At 41.4% G+C, this 22,352-nt stretch overlaps 1 protein-coding gene across 4 annotated transcripts in view; it reads left to right on the top strand.

Annotated features, from left to right (window-relative positions):
* Nucleotides 1-22,352, top strand: part of LOC144498589 (coiled-coil domain-containing protein 91-like) — a 167,560-nt gene that overhangs the window by 41,583 nt on the left and 103,625 nt on the right. For all 4 annotated transcript variants that reach the window (XM_078219929.1, XM_078219926.1, XM_078219928.1 and 1 more), the window contains 3 exons: nt 921-964; nt 3,812-3,890; nt 21,608-21,774. In XM_078219929.1, coding sequence (XP_078076055.1) covers nt 935-964; nt 3,812-3,890; nt 21,608-21,774 — 276 coding nt within the window. In that variant the 5' untranslated portion in view covers nt 921-934. The remainder of the gene's footprint in view (nt 1-920; nt 965-3,811; nt 3,891-21,607; nt 21,775-22,352) is intronic.

The following is a 22,352-nucleotide window of genomic DNA, read 5'->3' as shown; positions in this document are numbered from 1 at the left end:
TGGTCAGTTGCACAATGTGCTCAACCCATCAACTAAAATCTGCTTTTCATGAGCAATGCGTAGCACAGATTGTGTGAAATAATGAAGCAACGTAAAGCTTGGGGAAAAGAGAATGAGAGTTAACATTTTGAGTCCAGAAGAAGAATCATATGGACTCCACGAAACATTATATCTGCTTCTCTCTCCACAGATGTTGCCAGACCAGCTGAGTTTTTCCAGCATTTTTTGTTATTATTTCCAATTTCAGATACCTGTGGAAGACTGAGATGTGACAATAGGAATGGACTTGACTGTGATGTTCCCTCCTTTGTTGTGCATATCTTTGTAATCTCTGCTTTTCAGCTTGTTAGAAATGCTTCAGTCTGTTATCCTAATGTTTGAAATAGTGTGTTTAAAAGTAAATTGTACAGCCAAAATACTGAAGTGAAAACTTTCTGGAAATGGAAGGAAATGTGTTAAGTTATAAGATTTAAGAACCTTTTTCATATTTAAATGCTATTACCAATTCTGTGTACTTCTAGTGGGTTGTTCCCATTGATGACATATTACAAACTCGAGCAAAATCTTTGGAATACTTGTTCAATTTAAAACCTTCTGCAGTGAAACAGTGATATCAAGGAGAAGGACACAGAGTATTTTGACAATGAAACTGAAATTTCAGCTCCAGAATTTTTATTTTAGATTTTTTACTTGTCAACTGTTAAGATGTGTGGGGAATTCTTATTGTTTTATTTTTAAATTATCAAGGTCTGGTAATATAGAATGAGATAATGCTAATAAATTTTAGGATATGCCAATAAAAATGTGCATTTTCTTTAAAACTATGATATTTTTACAGACATTTGTATTTTTGAATGAATATAATGGTATATTGTAATTGCAAACATATGTAAAGTGATATTGATATTTGATCTTCATAGGTGCACAGTGAAGGATGGATGATGATGAATTTGGAGGATTTGAGGTATGTATTAAAGTGTGCAGAATAAGTTAATGTGTAGCCTCAGACTCTGTCTTTTTGCTGGGTTAAATATTGGACATGTACCATACAAGTGATGGGTGGTACAATGTGGTGGAATAGTGTGGTTTGTTTTTGGAATCATGTTTTGAATTCAACCCAGACAGATGGGAATAAAAATCTCAGCTAGCTTAAGGCAATGAAGGTTTGAATTGGATTTTGGCAGTCTTACTGCAGTTCCCAGAAGAAACTGGTACACAGAATTGCTTTCACATTTGCTATAAAGGACCTCATTCTGGCTAATTACCAAGACAAGGTGAATGTTAATTTCTTCTGGAGCTGCTTGTGGAGGGTAACCAAGTGTTTTTCTTGCACCTCCTTAGAGACTGCCCTTATATTTAAGAAGGAACTCTCGATGCTAAGTTTTATGACAAATGCTTTGAATTGAACTTGATCTGAATTATATTTTTGTGGTTATCAAATGTAAATTGTTGCTATGAATGGAAACCATTTCTGCTTTTTACACACTTTGCCGTTTGCAGACTCCAACTCAAAAACGTAATGGATGAAAATTCCTTTCTTCCGTTACCACGAAGATGTGTTGTATCCCATTCTTTAGTACAACAGCAGGATTCTTTTTTTCTTTGTCCATATTAGCCAATGTGTGAAATCCCTCGCTTTTAAGCAATTGTGAAGTATGGCAAATGCATTGAGATTGCCCAATTAATTTCAAATGACACTTTGCAGCCAGCAGAGAGAAGGAGCCATCATTTGTTTCCAAAGAAGAAAGGATAATGTTCCAAAACTTAGTGTATCATCCAGAATTCAGAAAGTACATCTTTTTCACCATCCCATTTGTGTTTATTCTGGTCTCCCATTGGAATATGAGGGACTTGAAGCATACCTCTGAAGATTGTGCTTTATAGAAAGAGACCTGTGTAACTGTGCCCATGCCTGACCAGAGGAGTTGAATCCTTTGGTACCTCTGAACATTTAATTTACTGACTGAAGGCCTGAAATATATCAACATATGAACTCTGAGCAGGAGTAAGCCACTAGGCACCTCGAGCCTGCTCCCCAGTTCAATAAGATCATGGTTGATCTGATTTTAATCTCAAGACCTCATTCCCACCTACCTCCAGTTACCTTTCACCCCCTTGCTTATCAATATTATTTCCACCTCTGTCTTAAAAATATTCAAAGACTCTGCTTTCACTGCCTTTTGAGGAAGAGAGTTCCAAAATGCAGAGAAAAATACCTCCTAATTTCTGTCTTAAATAGGCGAAAAAATACCTCCTAATTTCTGTCTTAAATAGGCGACCCCTTTTTTTAAACAGTTTTATTTTCTATTCATTCATGAGATATAGGGGTCACTGGCTGGGCCAGCATTTATTACTCATCCCTAATTGTCCTTGTGTTGTGTGGGCTTGCTAACCATTTCAGAGGACATTTTTAAGAATCAACCACATTGCTGTGGGTCCAGAGCCGCATGTAGGCCAGACTGTAAGGATGGCCGATTTCCTTCCCTAAAGGACATTAGTGAACTAGATGGATTTTTACTACAATCACATTGGCTTCATGATGATTATTAGACCTTTAATTCCAGATTTTTATTGAATTCAAATTTCACCATCTGCTGTGATGGGATTTGAACCCAGGTCCGCAGAGCACCACCCTGGATCTCTGGACAGTGACAATGCCACTACGCCGCCGCCGCCACCGCCTCCCCCACAAGTTCTGGATTTTTCCACAGGAAGAAGCATCCTTTTCACGTCTACTCTGTTAAGATCCTTCAGGATCTTATATATTTCAATCAAGTCATCTCTTATTCTTCGAAGCACCAACCGATAAAAGTCTAGCTTATCTAACCTTCATAAGACAACCCTCCCATTCTCGGTATTGGTCTAATAAACCTTCTCTGAACTGCTTCCAACGCATTTACAAGACTGATAGCTTCCTTGAGCACATGTAAATTGACTCTTATGTTAATCTTGGAGAAGATTCTCTCCTCCCACTTGGCTGGAACTGACATTTATTGAGTAAATTTTTCACATTGCAAGAGCTCATATCAGATTTGAAAAGGAAAAATCAATCAACGCTCCAGAGTGAAAGTTTTTTTTCCAATAGATCTAAATAATTAGCAACTCGGCACCGCTCCTTCGATAGGGGATCTTCACAGTTTTCTTCCTCTCCGCCCCTGCCCAAGCTTTAAGAAGTTGGCCAATTGTCATAGTCAACCCGGCTCAGATCCGTTAACACAGCACAGACCACATATTGTAACTGCAATCTTGCTGGTTTGTATGGTCTAGTGTAGCACTGAACAGTGAATTTACCCACTGAGCCATCAGGGGAGGCATTATTTTTATTCAGTACAGTACAGAATGTTTTCATAGCTTTGAATGTGTGCCTTGAAGGCATTGCGGCACAAAAACATTATTGTAGATGTGTGAAATTTAGATTACTCTTGGTGCTGTTGTTTTATTTGGTGTTTACACACATGGGAGAATAAGACATTTCTCTGACAGCTGTTTGGAAGACAGTTTGGAAGCTAGCTTTGCACTGGTGGCAGAGGATTCATTCTATAATGAGCAACTGTGTTCAAAAGTGAAATATCGCATCAAGATATGATTTCAGAACATTTAACATGCCTAACTGCATTCAGCTGGACATTTATAAACTGGGTTCCAAGTCAGCCCCAAGCTAACTTCAACCAAACACTTTCTCATCTTTCATTTGGATTTGCATTTCTATTCTGAATAAATTCTGATGACTCTTCATTCCTTTGTTAAATATATTTAGGAAATAAGTTAGTACTGCCAAATTGAACTGTGCTTTTTTAAAAAAAATGCTTAGGCAGCAGAGAGCTTTGAAGATGGTGAAATGGGAACACAGTCAATCTCACCAGCCATACCCTGGGCAGCATTTTCTGCAGGTAAGTCAATCTTATTGATCTATTGGCTCTGCCCTGGTCACTTTGGACATACTTTAAATGGTATGTTTTGGCTTGCATATATTTTGCATTGAATCTTAATTCTGAAGATTGAGAATGGAGTAACTTTGTTGTACATAAAAATTATAGAAAGTAGGTTCTTTTTGAAAAAGTAATCTGTCACGTGGTATTTCGTTGCTTGAATTTAGAAGGTGACTGTCATGTGATGACATAAATGGTTTATACTTCATAATCTGGCACTTGTCCATCCTGAATTGTACCATGTGTCTGGAGAGCTCGTGTTTGTTTGATAAATGTGTTATAATTAATTTTGCTCATGGGATATGTCTTGTGATCTTTTATATTTATGGTTCAGCACACTAATGTTTGAACTAGTTTTTAACCATGTTCACTTATTACAGACTGATTAAAATTTCTTCCTGCCTTCAATGTCCCCCCTCAAAAACATTGTGCACATGATGTACAATGTTTAGTATTGCCAATACATCAACATATTTGGACTGCAGTACGAAAATTGCCATTCATTAATTTGACTCTTTACATATAGTGTCATAATTCTCTTCAGAAAATAGTCATCGTCAAATTGGGGGTGTGGGGTGGGGGAGGTTGGGGGGGGGGGAGGTTGGGGGGGAGGTGGGGGGGGAGCGTGGAGTGGGGGTGGATGTCACCAAATATCTGCTTTGATCATCCAACATTTGAAACCATTGGCTGAACTTGGGGGCATCAACATTAATATCAGACATAATCTTCAGTTGGGTCTGATTTAAATGATGGTTGTATTTCCAGCAATTTGTGGTTTTATTTTATGCCTGTGGCATTTGTTTATTTTCCTTTTATCTCAAAATTTGGAAATTTGTGGACCAAATGTGTACCACTGTATATGTCCTAATAAGTGGGTCGTGGCTCCCATTAGTTCCTGTCTCTGTAGCCAACTGCACTGCACTGAAGATTTCTCTTCTCAATTTTTTAATGTACCTTCACTCACATTCTTCACCACTATCCAGATGCCTGCAATTTGTTTTGCATGCTGGGGTCACAAACTGCAAATATGTTTACATTAACCTGGACACTGTTGCTGTAACCAGTCTGAATTTCCCCTCGGTTAAAACCATTTATTTTATTTAGATGAGTTTGAAATGACCAGAAATTGCAAACAATATTATTATAAATATTTCAACATTCTCTGAGGTAAATCATTAGATTAATTAATGTATTAGTGATTTTTTGTTTGGTCCGTTTACTAATTGGAAATGGCAACTTAGATGAATCATGTAATGTTCAGTAAAAATGCTTAGACAAGGTTTTCAATTGTCTAACTTGTAGTGAGGAGTTAGTTACAATTTGGATATACTTAATTAATGTTGGCATTACATTAATGTTTCACATGAAAGAAAAATCTGTCCATCTCTGCTGCAAGACCATTGTGTGGCTATATGATAGTTCAGAATGAAACAAATGAAGAATATTGCAATGAGTGATGTTGATACTGTGGGTTGAAAGAGTTGGTATTGGAATAATTTCAGATATTACTGAGGGAATGCTTATTTTCAATGCAAGTATTTTTCTGCTGACTTAGGATAATTTAAAAGTACAGGTATCATGCAATCTTGGCATTAGACTTCCTTTTAAGTAATGATATATGCCAAGAGTAAACCTTGTACAAACACTGAGCAGGATATTTTGATCAAGTATCAGCAAAATTGAATTCAAGTGAAAAAAGCCCCAGGGTTGCATGTGGTCTTTTCAGATTTATAGGACATGCAGATCTTTGGCAGTTGATTTGAATCACTCATGGGGAAAATGAACATGAATATTGAATGGGGGTATTCAAGACATGATCCCTGGAGTTAGCACCTGTGTAGGTAAGTGGCTAGGCTTGGCTTTAAGATGTGTAAGGAGGCATAATTAAATATGTATTCCTATAATTTTGGTGTCGATGTTTTTTATTAAAAAATTCTGGAATTTTAAGTAACATATGCTATTTAAAGATAAAAGGGACTTCAGTTACATTTTGGGCAGGCTGGATTGAAAAAGGGTTCAGTAGTAACCCTGCAAAAACATAACTGTTTCTGATCTATTCTGAATTCTGTACTATCCATATTTTAAATGGATTCCAGACTTGCTAATAAGTGATGTTCTGTGCTTTTATATATGACAACATCTGCATGTTCATTCAGAGGAGGTCATTGTTTGTGTATGCTGTGCATGTTGAGAGTGAGAAACCGGGAATCCTGGTCTTGAGCACAGCAACAAAAAGGTGTGCAGAGCTGTATTTTGAAATATCAGTGAACTATAACAGAGAGCAGAGGGAAGCAGGTTGTATACTCAGTTTTGGTCTTTATATGTTACACATCAAGATTCAGGGTATAGCATAGGACCTACTTTAATTGCTCCATGATGCCGTTCGCTGCTACTTGAACATCTGGTTCCATTTCACATCCATAAGTTACCAACCAAAATTATTTTTTATATAATTTCTCTTCACATTTTAAGTTATAATCTATGTTGTATTCCATTATTTATGCTAAGTGGCCAAGTAGCACATGTGTTCCAGTGCTGCAGTATGATTGGCCACTAAGGTATATCAGAGTATTTTCGAGGGGATTTTCACAGTAACTTCATTGCAGTGTTAATGTAAACCTACTTGTGACTAATAAATAAACTTTAAAATATGTTAACACTACACAGAGTGATTCATTTTATTTTTCTTCTTTCATTTTGATTGGTAACATGGCTCAACTCCCTTTACCTTTGAATTAGAAGGTTGTGGTTCAAACTGCACCTCAGAACTTAAACACCTAACTAAGTTTGATATCTGCATTGTTTTCAGCTGAGTGCTCCTCAGCTGTGTTTTTTCTTCCCTCCCCAAGCATTTAAAAAAAAAATCATTCATTGGATATGGGCATCGCTAGCTAGTCAGCATTTATGCCCATCCTTAGTCACCCTTGAATTGAGTGGCTTGCTAGGCCATTTCAGAGGGCAGTTGAAAGTCAACCACATTGCTGTGGCTCTGGAGTCAGATATAGGCCAGACCAGGTAAGGATGGTAAATTTCCTTCCCTAAAAGGCATAGTGAATATGATTTTTTTTGTCGACAATGGTTTTGTGGTCATTAATAGATTCTTAATTCAGATTTCTTTTAATTGAATTCAAATTCCACCATCTGCCATGACAAGGTTCACACAGTAAGTTTTAACAACACCAGGTTAAAGTCCAACAGGTTTATTTGGTAGCAAATACCATTAGCTTTCGGAGCGCTGCTCCTTCATCAGATGGCGTGGAAATCTGCTCTCAAACAGGACACAGAGACACAAAATCAAGTTACAGAATACTGATTACATGAATACAGAATAATGACAGGGTTTGGCAGGGCTGCACAGTGGTTAGCACTGCTGCCTCTCAGCCCAAGGGACCTGGGTTCAATTCCCGACTTAGGTCACTGTCTGTGTGGAGTTTGCACATTCTCCCCATGTCTGCGAGGGTTTCCTCCGGGTGCTCCGGTTAGGTGCATTGGCGATGCTAAATTCTCCCTCAATGTACCCAAACAGGCGCCGGAGTGTGGCGATTAGGGGATTTTCACAGTAACTTCATTGCAGTGTTAATGTAAGCCTACTTGTGACTAATAAATAAACTTTTAAAAAAGGATTCAAACCTGGGTCCCCAGAACATTAGCTGAGTTTCTGGATTCATAGTCTAGGCCATTGCCTTGCCTCTACAGACATGAGGCCAGCTTTCATATCATTGCTTTTTGATACCTGGACCCTGTCTCTCCTCTAGTCCCTTTGCTATCTTTGTACTGTCAGCTTACTTATCCAACAATTTAATGGGACCATGCACATTAACAAAATTGGCTGTGCACTCCAAAAAAGAAAATAGTGTCTATACACCTTGTCTGTGCAATTTTCTACCATCCTATATCCCCTTCCTAATGCTTTGATTCTGAGACTCTGACTTTCTGTATAATTACCCTCCCTTCACCTATCCATTGATGGTGGACACTTCAGTTATGGCTACACTTTAGAATTCCCTTCCTAAAACTTACTTCAATTTTTGTGTGCAATAACTTAAGGCTTGTGTGTATGTAAGGCTTGGTGACATTTATTTGATTTGATTTGAATTATTATTGTCACATGTATTAGTATGCAGTGAAAAGTATTGTTTCTTGCACGCTATATAGGCAAAGCATACTATTCATAGAGAAGGAAACGAGAGAGTGCAGAATCTAGTGTTTACAGTCATAGCTAGGGTGTAGAGAAAGATCAACTTAAAGCTAGGTAGGTCCATTCAAAAGTCTGATGGCAACAGGGGAGGTTGAGTCACTTGGTATGTGACTTCAGACTTTTGTATCTTTTTCCCGACGGAAGAAGGTGGAAGAGAGAATGTCTGGGGTGCATGGGGTCCTTAATTATGTTGGTTGCTTTGCCAAGACAGCGGGAAGTGCAGACAGAGTCAATGGATGGGAGGCTGGTTTGTGTGATGGATTGAGCTACATTCACGACCCTTTGTAGTTTCTTGCAGTCTTGGGCAGAGCAGGAGCCAAACCAAGCTGTGATAGAACCAGAAAGAATGCTTTCTATGCTGCAGCTGTAAAAGTTGGTGAGAGTTGTAGCTAACGTGCCAAATTTCCTTAGTCTTCTGAGAAAAGGCGTTGGTGGGCTTTCTTAACTGTAATGTCGGCATGGGGGGGACCAGGACAGGTTGTTGGTGATCTGAACACCTAAAAACTTGAAGCTTTTGACCATTTCTACTTTGTCCCTGTTGATGTAGACAAGGGCATGTTCTCCACTACTCTTTCGGAAGTCGATGACAAACTCCTTCGTTTTGTTGACATTGAGGGAGAGATTATTGTCATCGCACCTGTTCACCAGATTCTCTGTCTCATTCCTATACTCTGTCTTATCATTGTTTGAGATCCGACCCATTACAGTGGTGTCGTCTGCAAACTTGAAAAGTGAGTTGGAGGGGAATTTGGCCACACCATCATAGGTGTATAAGGAGTATAGTAGGGGGCTGAGAACACAGCCTTGTGGTGCACCGGTGTTGAGGTTGATCATGGAGGAGGTGTTGTTGCCTATCCTTACTGATTGTGGTCTGTGGGTTAGGAAGTTCAGGATCCAGTCGCAGAGGGAGAAGCCGAGGCCCAGGCCATGGAGTTTCGTAGGAATTATGGTGTTGAAGGCTGAGCTGTAGTCAATAAATAGAAGTCTGACATAGGTGTCTTTGTTATCTAGGTGTTCCAGGGTTGCGTGCAGGGCCAGGGACATGACATCTGCTGTGGACCGGTTGCGGTGGTAGGCGAATTGTAGTGGATCCTGGCTTTCCGGGAGGCTGGACTTGATTCGTGCCATGACTTAACCCTTCGAAGCACTTCATAATGATGGGTGTCAGAGCCACCGGATGACAGTCATTAAGGCACGCTGCTTGGCTTTTCTTTGGTACTGGGATGATGGTCGTCTTCTTGAAGCGGATAGGGACCTCTGATTGTTAAAAGAAAGGTTGAAGATGCCTGCGAATATCCCTGCCAGCTGATCCGCGCAGGATCTGAGTGCTCGTCCAGGTACCCCATCCAGGCCACCACATTAACAGATGAGGACAAGGATTACTAAAGCCTACTAAACCCCACAGCCAGCCTTCATGGCAAGGTGGCATACATGGGATCATTTAGATCATTAACAATCTTTTACCTTCAAAACAACTTCTTTGATTCGAAGGCCTGTGTGAATAATTTTCAGGGTTTTTCCTCTCAGCTGGAAAATTGTAGAATTCACTGGAATTCTACCACCCTGCCCGCCACGGGAATCAGAGCAGATGAGGGGCAGATAATGGGAAGGTCCATTGACCTCGGGTGGGATTTTCCAGTCTTGGGCCAAGCGAGGCCATAAAATCCCACCCATTCGGTGGGATTTTCTGCACAATCCACTGTGTGTTTTGCGGCTGTGGAGGCTCGCCATTGACCGGTGGTGGGATCTCTTGGACCCGCTATTGTCAACGGATCTTCCCATTGAATGCACCCTTTGCAGCTGGGAAACCCGCACCACCCATGTCTGCTTTCATTCCATTTAATCTAACCCTATTAGCATAATCCAATCATTTTTCCTTTGTATTTATATGGGTTCCTCTTTAATGGATCTTTGCTGTTTGCTTCAAATATTTGAGATAGTGAATTCTCCATTCTAATCAATCTCTGGATAAGGAGGTTTCTCCTGAATTTCCCGTTGGTTTTATTAGGGACTCATGTATTTATGATCCCTAGTTTTAGACTAGCTGAAATTTGAAACGTCCTCTGTATGTTACCCTGTCAATTCCTTTCATAATCGTAAAGGTCATCATCAGTCTTTTTTCTCCTCATAGATATAATCCCTCATAGATACAATTTTTCCTCACAGTTATAATCTCTCAGTTCTGCTATAATTCTTGCAAAACTTTATTGGACCTTCTCCAGTGCCTCCCTATCTTTTCTTTAATATGGAGACTAGGTCCATAATACATTATACAAACGTTGGCTCCAGTTGTGATGGGAATATTCAAACAGTTGCCCTGAGGATTATACTAAACGCTATGGAATGCTATTGATGCATTGAAGATAGTTCAAAGAGCCACAACCAAGATAATTACAGGATTTGAAGCTCCAAATTATGAAGGTTTGCTCTCCGAACTGCACCTGTTTTTATTAGAAAAGAGATTGAAAGGATATGGTTCCGATTTTCAACTTGATGAAAGGCATAGATTATGAAGATAAAAGCAGACTATTTAACTTGTACATTGAACACATAGTTACTGTAGTGGTGACTTACTCTACAATTCTGTACTCTCTTGAGAACAATTCTGTTACTCGAGTGTCAAGTGGCTTATTGACTAAAGCCAAAGGTTGTAGTTCATTGTCTGTATTTATTGTGTCTTGGGGTTAAGTGCTCAGTTATAAAGAAGAGAGCACTGTGATGTTGGGGAAAATAGTGTCTATTGTCTTCTGAAGCTACTTGTTAAAAAAAAGAAAAGTCTGTTAAGGTCAGTGAGTTGCGATAGTGAAACTCTCCTGGCATAAATCCCCAGACTGAGGAGGATGCTGCAATCAGCTGGGCATGGTGTCCTTTGTCGTTTCTGATGCCTAGGTTGATTTTTTTTTGTTGTCTGTCTGGTTTTATCCTTTTTCAGCTTTTCTGTAACAGTTTGATACAACTGAATGACTTGCTAGGCCATTTCAGAGGGTTGCTAAATGTCAGTCACATTGCTGGAGTCACGTATCAGCCGGACCGAGGAAGGACGCCAGATTTTCTTTCAGAAAGGCCATGAATGAATCACATTAATTTTTGCAGCAATATGGTAGCCCTTTGAATACCATTGCTGAGATTAGTTATTCTGGATTTATGTTACCATTCCTGTATTCTTCAAAGAAGCTGCATTTTAATAAAAATGCACATAAATATGATTTGAATGGAGATCTATTGCATTTCATTATTTTGAGACAATCTTCAGTTGAAGGGTGATGATTAGAAAATACTTGATTTTTTTTCAGCAGGCATTAAAAATATATAAGCTATCAGTTGGACAGTTTTCATTTTTAAAATGGATGTATTTTGTAAACTGGTAAATAACAATTGTAAATAACACATTCTGGAAATGCTCAGAAGGTCATTCAGTATCTATTTCTCTCTCAATGGATGCTGCTAGATCTGCTCTGTATTTCCAGCATTGTCTGTTTATGTTTTAGATTCAGTAAGAAGTTTAACAACACCAGGTTAAAGTCCAACAGGTTTATTTGGTAGCAAAAGCCACACAAGCTTTCGAGGCTCTAAGCCCCTTCTTCAGGTGAGTGGGAATTCTGTTCACAAACAGAACTTATAAAGACACAGACTCAATTTACATGAATAATGGTTGGAATGCGAATACTTACAACTAATCCAGTCTTTAAGAAACAAAACAATGGGAGTGGAGAGAGCATCAAGACAGGCTAAAAAGATGTGTATTGTCTCCAGACAAGACAGCCAGTGAAACTCTGCAGGTCCACGCAACTGTGGGAGTTACAAATAGTGTGACATGAACCCAATATCCCGGTTGAGGCCGTCCTTGTGTGTGCATTCCAACCATTATTCATGTAAATTGAGTCTGTGTCTTTATAAGTTCTGTTTGTGAACAGAATTCCCACTCACCTGAAGAAGGGGCTTAGAGCCTCGAAAGCTTGTGTGGCTTTTGCTACCAAATAAACCTGTTGGACTTTAACCTGGTGTTGTTAAACTTCTTACTGTGTTTACCCCAGTCCAACGCCGGCATCTCCACATTATGTTTTAGATTTCCAGTGTCTGTGGTATTTTGCCTTTTTTAAATTAAGTTTAAATAGTAGTTTGGGTAAGTGTACAAGTGTCATTGTCAACTGTAAAATATTGAAACTGACTCTTCATTTGGCATGGATTCAATCAGCTGAATGGGCTCCCTCTGTACCATAATGATTCTAAACTGCCAGCTCCTTGAATTGACGGAAACACCTGAGTATTACTGGGGGAGACAGGATTATGAAGATAGTTGAGAAAGTTGGCAGCAGAGTGTGAATTCAGATTTTGGCTCTCGCATTGCAGTCTATGGTTTTGATATTCTATAACATCTATCTCTGGTCAGTGACAGGATATTTTAGACCTATTTGGTAGGTGATAGGGAATCCTTTACTCTCTCATAGCTAATTCATGTTCGAGTCTATCCTCTATTACATCACAGGTGTGGCTAGGATAAAGTCTTTGATAGTGTCATTTTATGGCAGCATCACAAGGCTCAACAGCACTTAAAGGAGTTGAAAAAGCTTTGTGTAAAGTATTCTTTTATTGCCCCTGGATTAGTCCAGGCAAGTGATGCACAAATGTCAACTTTGCACAGTTGGTGGTACACGTGCTTACTGAGTCAGTAAGTATTGGGTTCAAGACCAACTCCGAAACTGAATATTTAACTTCAGTGAAGTTCCATCTTTCATTTGAGAACTTAAACCATGATCCATTCACCGGTTCAGTGAAAGGAAATAAATAATTTGATCCTGCTATTTAAAAAAAGCAGAAAGTTCTTCTGGGTCCTTGTCAAGATTCCTTATTTAATAAATACGAAATATTACCAGATCATTGCAGTTTGAGGAACTGTGATGTGTATTTTGGTACACCTTGACGGCATAGTGAGGTGCCATGTACATTCGTCCTTTTCGGCTCCAACTTTTGTTCCAGATTTGATTATACAGTAGAGTCAATTCAGCATGAAAATTATGGTATAAAACACTGACCCTCTAATCCAGTTTCACCGTTTCAACAGAGGATTACCCTAAGGGAGCTCTTGGCCATGGAGTGAAGTTGTATTGGCTTGAGTTTAATAGCTGGAACTGAAACAACAGCCTGGAATACAATATTTATTTTGCTGTGCACTGAAGACTCCCACTGTTGCTGTGAGTGTGGATCAGACACCTCAGCGAGAGCACAAGCTCCAACAAATGGATTTAATGCATCTATGTTCATTATTCTTTCTGCATATAAGGTGCTCCATCTTTCTTTGAAATGCTGAATGCTGTTTAGTGATTAAACATGTGGTTAAAATTTTGTTTACTCATTAAGATAGTCTGGCCATTTTAAGTTAGATGACAGTGTTTAAAGTACCTCAATTGCTGCAACTATGGAGGCATAATAATCATATAACAATTTGTATGGAAGCAAATTCCCCTCCATGAAGATGTCATTTTATTTGCCAAGGAATCATTCAACTTGGCCTCTGGACCTGGAAACTTCAGTAACAGATGACTGGTGCCACATATCCAATCAGGATTGAAGTTTATAGGTTTGGAAAGGAAGAAATGCTGTTCTATATTGTTCCCTTTGGAGCTGCTTGCTGATGCAATCTTTAGTTAACCTCAGCTGGCATGCTCTGTATTAAGTACGAAGACCGAGAGTATTGGGTCTCCATGGAAGAGAAGAGATTTGAACTTGTAATGTCACATGCGAGGTAGGCTATTTTTGAGGTGGAAGGGAGAGAGAGAGAGGATTGCTTTACATTATAAACATAAAATATGTAAACATAAAATATGGCAAGAATTTGAGTTCCCTATGGTGTCACTTCAATATTCTGAATCAAAACTGGACACTTAAGCTTTTTTTTTCTTTCTTGGTATATTTGCCTTGATGGCTGTGCCAGCATTTATTGCCCATTCCTAATTGCCCTTCTGAATGTGGGGGGAGGGGGGGAATGATAAGTACAGTTATAGATGACACGAAGATTGGCAGGGTAGTTAATAGTGAGGAAGAAGATCTTAGGGTTGCAGGAAGATATAGACAGGTTGGTCAGATGGGCAGATCAGTGGCAGATGGAATTTAACTCTGAAAAATGCAAGGTGATGCAGTTTGGAAGTAGTAACAAGACAAGGGAGTGCTCAGTGAATGACAGGACACTTGGAATCTCAGTGGAACAGAGGGATCTGGGGATGTTTATCCACAGATCCCTGAAGGCGGCAGGACAGTTTAATAGGGTAGTTAAGGTATATGGGACACTTGCTTTTATCAGTTGTGGCATAGATTATAAGCCATGATGTGGAGATGCCGGCGTTGGACTGGGGTAAACACAGTAAGAGTTTTAACAACACCAGGTTAAAGTCCAACAGGTTTATTTGGTAGCAAATGCCATTAGCTTTCGGAACACTGCTCCTTCGTCAGATGGAGTGGATTTCTGCTCTCAAACAGGGCATACAGAGACACAAAATCAAGTTACAGAATAGTGATTAGAATGCGAATCTTTACAGCTGATCAGGTCTTAAAGATACAGACAATGAGAGTGGAGGGAGCATTAGGCACAGGTTAAAGAAATGTATATTGTCTCCAGACAGGACAGCCAGTGAGATTCTGCAAGTCCAGGAGGCAAGCTGTGGGGGTTACCGATAGTGTGACATGAACCCAACATCCCGGTTTAGGCCGTCCTCATGTGTGCGGAACTTGGCTATCAGTTTCTGCTCAGCGACTCTGCGCTGTCGTGTGTCGTGAAGGCCGCCTTGCAGAACGCTTACCCGAAGATCAGAGGCTGAATGCCCGTGACTGCTGAAGTGCTCCCCCATAGGAAGAGAACAGTCTTGCCTGGTGATTGTCGAGCGGTGTTCATTCATCCGTTGTCGTAGCGTCTGCATGGTTACCCCAATGTACCATGCCTCGGGACATCCTTTCCTGCAGCATATCAGGTAGACAACGTTGGCTGAGTTGCAAGAGTAGGTACCGTGTACCTGGTAGATGGTGTTCTCACGTGAGATGATGGCATCCGTGTCGATGATCCGGCACGTCTTGCAGAGGTTGCTGTGGCAGGGTTGTGTGGTGTCATGCCTAATGCTCCTTCCCCTCACATTGTCTGTATCTTTAAGACCTGATCAGCTGTAAAGAGTCGCATTCTAATCAGTATTCTGTAACTTGATTTTGTGTCTCTGTATGCCCTGTTTGAGAGCAGATATCCATTCCATCTGACGAAGGAGCAGCGCTCCGAAAGCTAATGGCATTTGCTACCAAATAAACCTGTTGGACTTTAACCTGGTGTTGTTAAAACTCTTACATAGATTATAAGAGCAGGGAGGTTATATTGGAGCTGTACAAAACATTGGTTAAGCCACAGCTGGAGTACTGTGCATTTCTGGTCACCTCACTGGAGGAAGGATGTGATTGCATTAGAGAGGGTGCAGAGGAGATTCACCAGGATGTTGCCTAGGATGGAGCATTTGAGCTATGAATAGAGGCTGGATAGGCTCAGGTTGTTTTCTTTAGAGTAGAGAAGGCTGATGTGGCACCTGATTGAGGTGTATAAGATTTCGGACATGGATAGGTGAAGGGCCAATAACAAAGGGGCATAATTTTAAGGTGAGAGGCAAGAGGATTTGAGGAAAAACTTTTTCACCCAGAAGGTGGTGGGAGTCTGGAATGCACTGCCTGGTACCTCACAACCTTTATAAGGTATGTGGATGAGCACTTGAAATGTCATAACATTCAAGGCTATTGGCCAAGTGCTAGAAAATGTAATTAGTGTAGATTTAGTGTAGTTTCGTCAGTGCATTCTCAATGGGCCAAAGGGCCCCTTCTGTACTGTATGACTCTGCAACTCTATGACTCTAAGGTGGTGGTGAGCTGCCTTTTTGAACCGCGGCAGTCCATAGGTATAGGTACATCCACAGTGCTGTTAGGGGGAGGGACCTCCAGGGTATTGACCTAGGGACATTGAATGAATGGTGATATTTCCAAATTCGAATGATGTGTTGCTTGGAGGGGAACTTCTCGGTGGTGATGTTCCCATATATCTGCTGCCTTTGCCCTTCTATATGGTAGTAGTCGTGGGTTCGGATGATGTTGTTTGACAAGCCTTGATGAGTTCCTGCATTGCATCTAATAGAGGGCACAGACTGCTGCCACTGTGCATTGATAGTGGAAGGAGTGAATGTAAGTGGATGCTGTGCCAATCAAGCAGGCTGCTTTGTCTTGAATGATGCCAAGGTTCTTGAGTGTTGTTGGAGCTGTACTCATTGAGGCAAGTGGATTGTATTCTATTACAGTCCTGACTTGTGCCTTGTGGAAGGTGGGCAGGCTTTGGGGAGACAGGAAGTGACTTACTTGATGCAAGATTCCTAGTGCCTGACCTGCTCTTGTAGCCACAGTATTTATATAGCTGGTCCAGTTCAGTTTCCAGTCAATGGTAACCCCAGGATGTTGATAGTGAGGGATTCAGTGATGCTAATGCCATTGAATGTCAAGGGGCAATGATTAGATTCTGTCTTGTAGGAAATGGTTATTGCCTGGCACTTAATTGTGTGGCCTGAATTTTACTTGCCACCTGTCAGCCCAAGCCTGGTTATTGTCTAGGACTTGCTGCGTTTGGACATGGAATGCTTCGGTATCTGAGGAGTCATGAATTGTGTTGAACATTATCCCCACTTCTGACCTTATAATGGAAGGAAGGTCATTGATGAAGCAGCTGAAGGTGGTTGGGTATAGGACACCCCCCTGAGGAACTCCTGCAGTGATGTACTGAACTGAGATGATTGACCTCCAACAACCACATTTCTTTGTACTAGGTATGACTCCAACGAGTGAAGAATTTTACCCCAATTTCCATTTACTCCTGTTTTATTATGGCTCTTTGATGCCATACTCAGTCAAATGTTGCCTCGATGTCAAGGACAGATATTGTCATCCCACCTCTGGAGTTCAGCTCTTTTGACCATGTCCAAGCAAGGCTGTAATGAGGTCAGGAGCTGAATGATCTTGCCAGATCCCAAATGGAGTGTCAGTGAGCAGCTTATTGCTAAGCAAGGGCAGCTTGTTAAAGCTTGATAATCACTTCCATCACTTCACTGATGAATGACAGTAGACAGATGGAGTAGTAATTGGTCAGGTTGGATTTGTCCTGTTTTTTTGTGTCCTGGACATACTTACAAACTTAGTGTAGTGAATTAGGAGCAGGAATACCCCACGTACTCCAGGAGGCCCCACGTGCCTACTCTGCCATTCAATAAGATCATGGCTGATCTGATTGTAACCTCGACCCCACATTCCTGCCTCCTAATAGCCTTTCACCCTCTTGTTAATCAAGAATCTCTCTCGCTCTGCCTGAAAAATATTCAAAGACTGCTCCAGTGCCCTTTGTGGAAGAGAGATCCAGAGACTCAAGGCCCTCAGAGAAAAAAAATCTTCACCTCTGTGTTAAATGAGTGACCCCCTTATTATTAAACAATAACCTCCTAGTTCCAACAAGATGAATCACCCTCTCTACATCTACCCTGTCAATACATCTCAAGATCCTAAAGGTTTTGATCAAAATGCCTCTTACTCTTCTAAACTCTAGTGGATACAAACCCAACCTGGTCAACCTTTACTTGTTGCTAACTGCAATGTTTATACAGAAGAGGAACTGAAAGCACTTAGTTGCTTTGAAGTTGCCTACAGCTGTGAACCAGAACCTTTGGATTTCCAAAAAATCCAAAGGATTTTTAAGGGCTTCAAAAGATTTCCAAGGTTTTGTGCTTTTTGCTTTCGAAGAAAGCTGGGACTAGGAATGAATGCAGTGTTAAAAGAATGGGCTGAGTGAGCAGCTGTGGAGAAGGGAATCCCAGTGAAAGTGACTTCTCATGTTAGAGCATTTGAAAGGGGTCATCTCACACCAGCAGCTTCTGAGAGAGAGAAAGGGGCTCCCTTCTGCAGAATAGAGTGTTGCTGTGTTTTGGAAGCCTGCCAGGTGTCCTGGGGGTGGGGGGGGCATGGAGGTTAAAGTGAACAGCCCACTTCAAATTTGTCACAGTACACAGATCCGAATGAAGACTTTGACGAGAGATATGCCTGAAACCACCATGCCTGCCCAGTGTATATCCCGCTGGGGAGGCGGGTGAATGGTGGGGGGCGCACTTTGAATCGGGCTTCAGGCCCACTAATTGCAACTTTTGAATAATAATCGGTTTCCCGCCTGCTTTCGGCAGGGACCTGATTGGGCCCAGTGGGATGGGCCGGATGAATGGTGACAATATAAAGTTTATTTATTAGTGTCACAAGTAGGCTGCAATGAAGTTACTGTGAAAATCCCCTAGTCGCCACACTCCAGTGCCTGTTCGGGTACACTGAGGAAAAATTTAGCATGGCCAATGCACCTAACCAGCATGTCTTTCAGACTCTGGGAGGAAACCACAGCACCCAGAAGAAATCCACAGGGAGAATGTGCAAACTCTGCACAGACAGTGATCCAAGCTGGGAATCAAACCCGGGTCCCTGGCGCTGTGAGGCAGCAGTGCTAACCACTGTGCCACCGTGCCGCCCCAGGTTCGCCACCTGGTGGGAATCCCGATTTAGCCTCGATGCCCGATTCAGCGGTACTGAAACAGCGGTACTTGGCTAGGGGTGCAGCAAGTTCTGATGCACAAGAGTCCAGTACTATTGCTGGAATATTGTCAGGGCACATAGCCTTTGCAGCATCCAATGCCTTCAGCTGTTTCTTTGACATTGCATGGAGTGAATTAAATTGACTGAAGACTGACATCAATGATGCTGGGGACCGCCAGCAGAGGCTAAAAAAGGGATCATCCATTCAGTACCTCTGGTTGAAGATTGTTGCAAATGTTTCAGCCTGACATTTTGTACTGTTGTGCTGGGCTCCCCCATCATTGAGGATGGCGATATTTATGGAGCTGCCTTCAGTGAGTTGCTTAATTTTCCACCACAATTTACGTTTGGATGTGGCAGAACTGCAAACTCTAGATCTGAAAAGTCAGTTGTGCAGTTGCTTAGCTCTGCCTATTGCTCTTTATGCTATTTGAACATGGGTAATCCTGAATTGTAACTTCACCAGGTTGACACCTCATTTTTAGGTTTGCCGGGTGCTCCTCCTGGCATTCTCTCCTGCACTCTTCATTGAACCTGGGCTGATTCCCTGGCTTGGTGGTAATGGTAGATTGGGGGATATGCTTTGACATGATGTTACAAATTGTGGTTGAGTACAATTCTGCTGCTGCTGATGGCCCACGGCACTTCATGGATGCCCAGTCCAGAGTTGCTGCATCTGTTTGAAATCTATCTCATTAAGCACATTGGTAGTGCCATTCACCATGATTGAGGGTATTCTCAATATAAAGATGGGACTTCATCTCCAAAAGGACGATGTGATGGTCACTCCTCTACCGATACTGTCATGGACAGATGCATCTGTGGCAGGCAGATTGGTGAGGATGAAGTCAAGTATATTTTTCCTGTTGTTGGTTTCCTCGTCACCTGCTTCAGACCCAGTCTAGCAGCTTTGTCCTTTCGGACTCAGCCAGCTTGATCAGTAGTGGTGCTACCTGGCCAGTTTTGGTGATGGATATTCAAGTACCCCACCCACAGAACATTATGCACCCTGGCCACCCTCAGTGCTTTCTCTAAGTGATGGTCAACATGGAAGAGTACTTATTCAACAGCTGAGGATGGGCGGTATGTGATGATCAGCAGAAGGTTACCTTGACCACGCTTGATCTGATGCCATGAGACTTCATGGGGTCCGCAGTCAATGTTGAGGACTCCCAGGGTGCTGCCCTGCCACCTCTGCTGTCCTGCTGGTAGTACAGTACATACCCAGGAATGGTCACAGTGGTGTCTGGGACATTGTTTATAAGGTATGATTCTGTTTCACTGTGTCAGGATCTAGTCTGCGGGACAGCTCTCCCAATTTTGGCACAAGCCCCTTTGTCGTTTCCAGTGCTAGGTCGCTGCCGGATGGTCCAGTTTCATTCTTTAAACATTGTCTAGCTGTTTGATATAACTGAGTGGCTTGCTAGGCCATTTCAGAGGTAAAATTATTGTGGGTCTGAAGTCACATGTAGGCCAGACCAGGTAAGGATGGCAAATGGCAGATGATATTAGTGAACCAGAAGGGGTGGACTTGGGTAAAATGCTCTTTTGGAGAGTCGGTGCAGGCTTGATGGGCCTGCTTCTGCACTGTAGGGATTCTATGGATTCTGTATCCTTTAAAGGCTGAGATTTTCAGATAACTCTTAAAAATAATGTTCATCACTCTCTTTGAAGCATTGCTTGACCAGTGGATGTGAAGCAATGGACTTGGATAACTGCCTAATTTTAGAATTTACTTTTTTTTCTGTCACTCTATAGAAAATCTATTCAAAATTAAAAGTTAATAGAATCCGCTCCTTGTAGTTGATGATTGGATTCAGGTGTGTGCAGTTTTAAAAAAAAACAATAGTATTGTGTTTCTTAGCAAGTCAGTAGCACTTTCACCTCTGAGTCAGAAGGTTGTGGATTCAAGTCCCACTCCGAGGGTGGAATTTTCCAAGCTGAAGTCTAAGTTCATTGGCTGACGTGGAAGTGCGAGTGACTCCCACTGTTTGGATGAGATGGCAGGCCATGAGAGATTTTGCATGGTGATTAAATATGCATCCGTGCAGAACTGCTGATTCTCACGCAAGGCTGGATAGGAAGTCACCATTCCAGGCTATTATGGGCTTGAAGGTACAGGAGGGATATTTAAAGGGCATTCAGACGACCATTCACTTACTACAGCCCAGGAGCTCTGGATTACTTGTCCAGGATGTCATAGAGAAGAAAACAAGGTGACCCCATGGTTCAGTGAAGCCTCCCTGCAGACTCTCCTCCAAGCTGTCTAAGAAAGGTGTTGTTTTACCTGGGATAATAGCAGGATGTCCTCCCGACTGACCACAGTAGCTTGATGGAGGTTGCAATGGAGCTTAGCACCTGTGAGGTCCAGTGCAGAAATGCACAGCAGTGTCACAAGAGGATGAATGATCTGCTGCACTCTAGGCTAAGCGCACCATCTACTCTCACTGCAAATTGACTATCTCATAAGGGCTATGCAAGTATGCAAGTGCACAGTGTTGTGTATGTCAGTGGTTCCCAACCTTTTATATATCATGACATCCCAAGAATAAATCATCTAGTTATTATCACAGTGCTTTTTGATGGAACTTGCTGTGTGCAAATAGGTTGCTGCATTACAACAATGACCACATTTCAAGAGAAATTCATTGCCTGTAAAGCGCTTTGGGATGTCCTTTGCTCATGACAGACACTATATATTTACAAGTCATTCTTTTCCTTGATACTTCACATGTATATGATATCACAAGTTGCCAATGTGTTCAGAAACTGTGTTTACAATTGTTATTAACATACTGTATTGTTATTTATGTTATCTCTGTAATCATAATGGCACTGGATTTCTTTGTATTAGGGCCAGGAGTGGAGTTGGCTCAAAGTTCATCTGCAGATGCCAACAGGCAGACTGCGCAACCTGTTGAAAACAACACTTCAAAACCTGTCCTCTTCCCAGAAAATGAGTCTGACTCTACCTTGAGAGTTGAATCAGGAGAAAATGTATCAACAGAAAAGGAAAAGCATGTAAGTTTACTATTGAATTTAAGAAAATTGATTATTGAAAAAATGGAAGTGCAGACTACCAATGAATCCCTTAATTGGTTGGTTCAGCGATGCATAACTTGTACAGTATCATCATAGGTACTATTCAGTTTCTGCCCTTGCACATCTTCCTGTTCTCAGTCATACAATCTGGAGGTTAGTTGATCTTTGCAAGTGGCGAAGAGAAGAGCAGGAGAATGATTCTGGACTTTTTCACTGATCAGTTAAGAGGCTGCATTGGCAGAGATTTGGAGCAGGTAATTAAATTAGAAAGGCTGTCTAGTATGAAAGATCAGGAGAGGAAAAATAACTTGAGAATTCCACTGAAGCAAAATCGATCAGTTGAGAACAGATAACTGCCGGAATTTTGTCACCCTGCCCGTCACGGGAATCGGAGCGGGCGAGGGACAGACAATGGAAAGGTCCGTTGACCTCGGGTGGGATTTTACAGTTTCGGGACGAGCGAGGCCGTAAAGTCTCGCCTAACATGTAATATCATTCCCAAAGTTGTGATCAATGGAGCAAAAAAATTCTTCTTGTGGGTGTTTTTTTTGAGAGAC

The sequence above is a fragment of the Mustelus asterias genome, chromosome 9 (assembly GCF_964213995.1).
Source record: "Mustelus asterias chromosome 9, sMusAst1.hap1.1, whole genome shotgun sequence".
Taxonomy (NCBI): Eukaryota; Metazoa; Chordata; class Chondrichthyes; order Carcharhiniformes; family Triakidae; genus Mustelus; species Mustelus asterias.
Note: the sequence above shows the minus strand (reverse complement) of the source record. Positions and strands in the feature narration are given on the sequence as shown.